Genomic DNA, 5815 nt, shown 5'->3' with positions numbered 1-5815 from the left:
TAGGGAGACACGATGACTAAGAAATAGCTTAGGGACAGATTCTTTGGGGGGAAAGTCACTTTGAAGGAGTGTTAATATTTGCTTACTGTGGTCAAGATAATTTGGGTCACAGAAATTGTGATCTTATTTACCCAAAAACTTTAAAATGCTTTCTAAGTAAGCTTCATCAGAGCTCAACAAATATGAAATAATAACCAGAAATTAATGAACTCGACAGTTCAACAAGTATTTATTTAATTATAGCCTACCCACTGCCTTGGTTTTGGTGAATATAGCCAACCATAAAAAGATAACCAAAGAAAACATGAAAGTACAAAGACTATTTGCCCTAAAAATTCCAAATATTTCACAGAACGCTACAAATTTGATGTGCATAATATTTAAACAAAGTAGCCCTCCATTAGTTCTGCTTTATAATAAAATAAGTACACCCATATGCTTTACCAAAAAGAATATAAAAAAATATGAACATGCCTAACTATGTCAACACAGAATTCATGGCCACCAGAAATTTTTCAATCTTCCTCCCCTCAAGGTTCAAAGATCCTCCCTGAATATTTGCTTTGTTTTGCCACAGCTTCTCAGCACTCTAAATGTTCAGTTAATCATTTCTGTTTCTGCTTTTGCTCATTCGTTCTGGATGGCTAATAAAACGTCCAGTGCCACTCTGTTGGATGGTCAGAACCATTGCATCTTGCCTTCCACTGAGATGCAAGAGTGTGCTGGGTAACTTCAGTCAAGCCAATCTCCACATGGACGGATGTGCAGACTTTTCCTCCGGACCCCATATTAGCTCCTTATGCAGCCCGAGTGAGCTGGACAGTCTAAAGTCCCATCCGCTACTAATCTGTTCTGTCTCGTAATACTTCCCTGCCTAGAGGGAAGGCATTGACCTTGCCTCAGCTGCCTTAGATGTCTCACAAACATAGGTTCTCAACCTTCCCAATGCTGGCACTCTTTCATACAGTTCCTCATGTTGTGGTGACCCCCCAACCATAAAATTATTTTCACTGCTACTTCATCACTGTCATTTTGCTACTGTTAAGAACCAGGCAACCCCTGTGAAAGGGTCATTCGACCGGTCGTGACCCACAGGTTGAGAACCGCTGTGACCTAGATCTTTGTCATCAACTTCTTGATTCTATTGTCCCCTGTCCTCCCAATGGCCTCTTGATCCAATGATCACAAACTGCACTGATGGCTTATCAAATACTCGATAATCATGAGATCAATCCATGAAACATGTACAAGGTCACACTGGGTCATTTTACAAATGCTAAACTGAAAACTACTCCCATTTGGTTACTCAGTGGGGCTGCTAACCACAAGGTTTGTGATTCAAACCCACCCCTGCTCCTGGAAAGGGTTACAGCTTCAGACACCCACAGGGGCAGTTCTACACTGTCATGCAGGGTTGCTATGAATTGGAATCGACTCAGTGGCAGTGAATCAGGCACTTCATTTATTTACTTTTCCACAGTTTTCTTGGCGTATATGTCACCTATCATAAAATCCAATCATTCAGTCACATCAAGAAGAGTTTTGTACAATCACCACCACAATCAGATTTAGAACACTTCCATCATGCTTGTACTTATTGACAAGGCTCTTGTGAGCCTAGTCAGGTAGATTTCATTTACCAGATTATGTCAAAAGTGCGACTTTTAGGCTTCTTATTGCTTAATCTAAAAGGCAATAATAGAACATCAATTTACCTTACTAAGTTGTTCAGATCCGTCGTCCCATGACTGCCTAACTTCTCCAGTTGTCTGTGTAACTCTTCAGTCAGTTGTTCATTGAAATGATAGAGGTTTAAAGCCCCCATTTTTCCTTTCATCATAATATAGAGTTTTTCATGGAGCGCAAAAAATATATTACCTGGAACTGATACTATAAAGAGAAACAAAAGTATTTTCAAAATAAGCATTAAGAATACAGTCAGTGCATCTGTACGATCACTTGATCAAGCAGAGCCCAGTGACAATGGGCTAAGGGATCAAACCACCTCCTCCAAATAGAACTTGAAAGATCCAGTCCAGGAGAAAGTAAATGTCCGAGGAGTAATTCAGATTCAGGGATCGTCCATATATAGGCAATTGGAAGTCCTTCTGGGGAAAATAAATCTGATTTTATTTCCATGTGTAAAACCTTTCATTGGCATTCAATTCCTTAAAAAGGCCTAGATGGGCCTTCCACCACCTCCTACCTCTCCAGCAGAATTGAGCGTCTTCCCTTCAGTACTTTATAGCCTATGTATATTATAAGTGACTCCTCTTATGCATGTTGTTGCTGTTTCCAGGTGTCCTCCAATAGGTTCTGACTCATAGTGGCTCCACGTGGAACAGAACAAGACACTATCTGATCTGAGCCATTCTCACAGTCCTTGACGTGCCTCAGCCCATTGTTGCAGCCACTGTGACAATCCGTCTTGTCCAGGGTCATCTCCTTTCCACTGGCCTTCTACTTTAGCAAACATGGTTCCCTTCCCCAGGCACTGGCTGCCCCTGATCACATGTCCAAAGTAAAGAGGGTGATGTCTTACCCACCTCACATCTGAGGAGCACTCAGAATGTACTGCCTCTGAAAATCCATGCTACTTTCAGTAATCTTCACCAACGCCATTCAAATGCATACATCCTTCTCCAGTTTGTGAAATAGATGTCCAATGTCCACACGCGTGTGAGGTGACCAAAAACACTATGGTTTCGGGGAGGCACACTTTGTTCCTCAAAGTGACGTGTTTGCTCTTAGACAGTTTAAACCGGTCTCCTGCTGCTGATTTTCCCAAAGCAATGTGTTGCTTCATTTCTTGACTGCTGCTTCTAGGAGTGTTGATTATGGATCCAAGTAAGATGAAATCCTTGACAACTTTAATCTTTTCTCCTCTGATCACGATGTTGTCTCTTGGTCCAGTTGGGAGGAACTTTTGTTTTCCTAATATTGAGATGTAATCCATAATGAAGTCTTTGATCTCTCGTCAAGTCCTGCTTGATGAAAGTTGTATCACTCGTACATCGAAGGTTACAAATGAGCTTTCTCCCACTCCTGATGCTGTATTATTCTTCACACAGTCCAGCTTCTCAGGTTATTTACTCAGCAAAATAATGGAACAAATAGGGTGAAAGAACGCACCTCTGATGTACACCTTTCCTGTTTTCAAACCATGCAGGACCTTTTGCATTGTATCAGGTGCTGCATGAGCACATCTACGTGTTCTAGAATTTATATTCTTCACAATGTTAACCACATTTTGTTATAATCCACATGGATGGATACCTTTGCCAAGGCAATAAAACATAGATAAGCATCTTTCTGGTAGTCTAAGCTTTCAGCCAATTTCCATCTGACATCAGCAATGATCCTTATTCAACATGCTCTTCAAAATTCACTTTGAATTTCGGGCAGTTCTCTGTAAATATTTGCCACAACCTTTAAAAAAAATCATCTCCAATAAGTTTTACTTGCACATGATGTGATATTAATGAGATTGCATGCTAACTTCTGTATTCTTTTGGTAACCTTTCTTTGGAATGGGCATGCATGGATCTCTTCCAGTCAGCTGGCCAAGTTAGCTGACGTCAAAATGCCTTCTTGCAGATGAGGGAGCATCTTCAAGGCTGCATCTATTTGTTGAAACATTTCAATTGACATTCCATCCATTCAAGAAGTTCCCTCACCCCCACCCCCCGCTTTTTTCACCCATGCCTCCAGTTCAGTTTGGATATCTTCCTTTAAAACCACTAATTCTTGATTATACGTTATCTCAGGAAATGTTTGAACACCGACTTATTCTTTTTGGAGATGTGATTCTGTGTTCTTTTATCGTATTTTGATGCTTTGGACACAGTTCAATATTTTGTCTATAGAACTGTTCAATATTGCAACTCGAGGCTAACTGTTTCCCTTCAATTCTTTCCACTTGAGAAAGGCGGACTTTGCTCATCCCTTTTACCTTTCTGGCTCCAGGCCTCTCTGCTCATTTCTTCCAGCTGCTTTGGTTTTCCCTCCGTTCTAGAGCGAGTTACAGATTATCTTCTGGTATCTCTTTTGGTCTTTTCTTCCCCTCCCTCATCCCTGAGCCAGGCGGGCTTGATGGCACCGCACGTCACCAGCTCGGTCCTTATTCGTGTGTGCGCTGGCACGGCCCTGGTGCTGGAGTAAAGGCACAACTGCCCTGTATATCAGGAGCGCCTGTAATTGGCCAGGCCTGCTCTCTGTCTCTTTAATGACCTTTTGGTCTCTTCAGGTAGGATGCCCTTTGTGTCATTCAACCAGGTGTCTGGTCTTCCGTCATTACTGTTCAATGCAATACGTTTTTCTTGATATCTCTAAATTCAGGTAGGATGCGCTCAAGATTCTATTCTGACTCGAGTGGACTTCTTTGATTTTCTGCAGCTTCTACTTGAGCTTCCAGATAAATAACTGCTGGTTGATTATGAAGTCAGCCCCCGGCCTGGTTCTGACTGATGATACTGAGCTTCTCCGTCCGTCATTCTCCAACTGCACAGACGCAGTTGATTTTGACTCCTGCGTCTTTTATCTGCAATGTTCACATGTAGAATGACCATTTCTATTGTTGGTTTTTAAAAAAAGCGTTTCCAATGAATTGGTTATTCATCTTGAAAATTCTATCATGTCAGCTTTGGTATCATTTCTGTCACTAAGGCCATATAACCCAATACTGAACGTAAACTAAAACAATTCCATAACCTGTTCCAGCTACTCCAAATAGTCTCTACTTTATCACGTCCATTCACACCAGCAAGCCCCAATTACCCCTGCTAATTTCTAATCTCCTTCAAGTGTTCCTTGGGATATTACTTCTTCCAAGAGATCCTTTCTGATCCCACAAACAGCTTGCCTCCCACTGTTCAACATTCAAAACAGCACACTTCTGTAGTTTTGCCCTTCTTTTTAGCTGGTCTGCATTCTTTGGTCCAAGGAACATGACATACTGCTTACTCCTCAGTAACTCCTTCATGAGGATTTGGTAGAACCATTCAATGAATGAGTGCATCATGCACATTAACTTCCAGGATAGTGGGTTCTCAATATTATTTTCTTCACGTGCATACTTATTAGTAATACATACTGATAAGACAAGTCTAGCCTACTGATTGATGTGTATACTCAGTCCTTTTCTCAATCTCAGTCTTCACACCAGGCTTCAGCGTCTTTAAGTACAAAATTTGGGTTGTACCATCAGGCCCATTTGACCTAAGTTTGATGAACCGAATGAAGAAAATTACAGCATAATCAACTGCATTTGGTTCCTGTATGTAGAGAGAACTTACCTACTCAACAGTGTCTACATAAAGTGTTGGGTGCTTGTTTGTTTGTTTACTTTAGGTAGAGATTACTCTGGCCACATGAAAAATGGATTGAGCCTACCACACCTTATCTCTCACAGTGATTGTATCTATTGTAATATCCTGCTTTCTCATGCAGGTGGGGAGAAGAAAAGGAAATACTGCACACTCACACTTCTGAATCACAAATAGCTCTCTGCACACTCACTCTTCCTGATCACAAATAGCTCTCTGCACACTCACACTTCTAGATCACAAATAACTCTCTGCACACTCACACTTCTTAATCACAACTAGCTCTCTGCACACTCACACTTCTGGATCACAAATAGCTCTCTGCACACTCACACTTCTGCATCACAAATAGATCTCTGCACACTCACACTTCTGGATCACAAATAGGTCTCTGCACACTCACTCTTCTGGATTACAACTAGCTCTCTGCACACTCACTCTTCTCGATCACAAATAACTCTCTGCACACTCACTCTTCTGGATCACAAATA

The 5815-nt window shown here is 41.4% G+C and overlaps 1 protein-coding gene across 1 annotated transcript in view; it reads right to left on the bottom strand.

Moving 5' to 3' along the window:
• LOC101659857 (24-hydroxycholesterol 7-alpha-hydroxylase) overlaps positions 1-5815 on the bottom strand; it is a 72101-nt gene that overhangs the window by 54626 nt on the left and 11660 nt on the right. The window contains exon 3 of the mRNA XM_004710882.2: positions 1716-1890. Within this exon, the coding sequence (XP_004710939.1) occupies positions 1716-1890 (175 nt within the window). The remainder of the gene's footprint in view (positions 1-1715; positions 1891-5815) is intronic.

The sequence above is a fragment of the Echinops telfairi genome, unplaced genomic scaffold (assembly GCF_000313985.2).
Source record: "Echinops telfairi isolate 266 unplaced genomic scaffold, ASM31398v2 ScPeMD7_3533;HRSCAF=4204_1, whole genome shotgun sequence".
In the NCBI taxonomy this organism is placed as follows: Eukaryota; Metazoa; Chordata; class Mammalia; order Afrosoricida; family Tenrecidae; genus Echinops; species Echinops telfairi.
The sequence above is the reverse complement of the archived record's forward strand: the minus strand, read 5'-3'. Positions and strand labels throughout refer to the sequence as shown.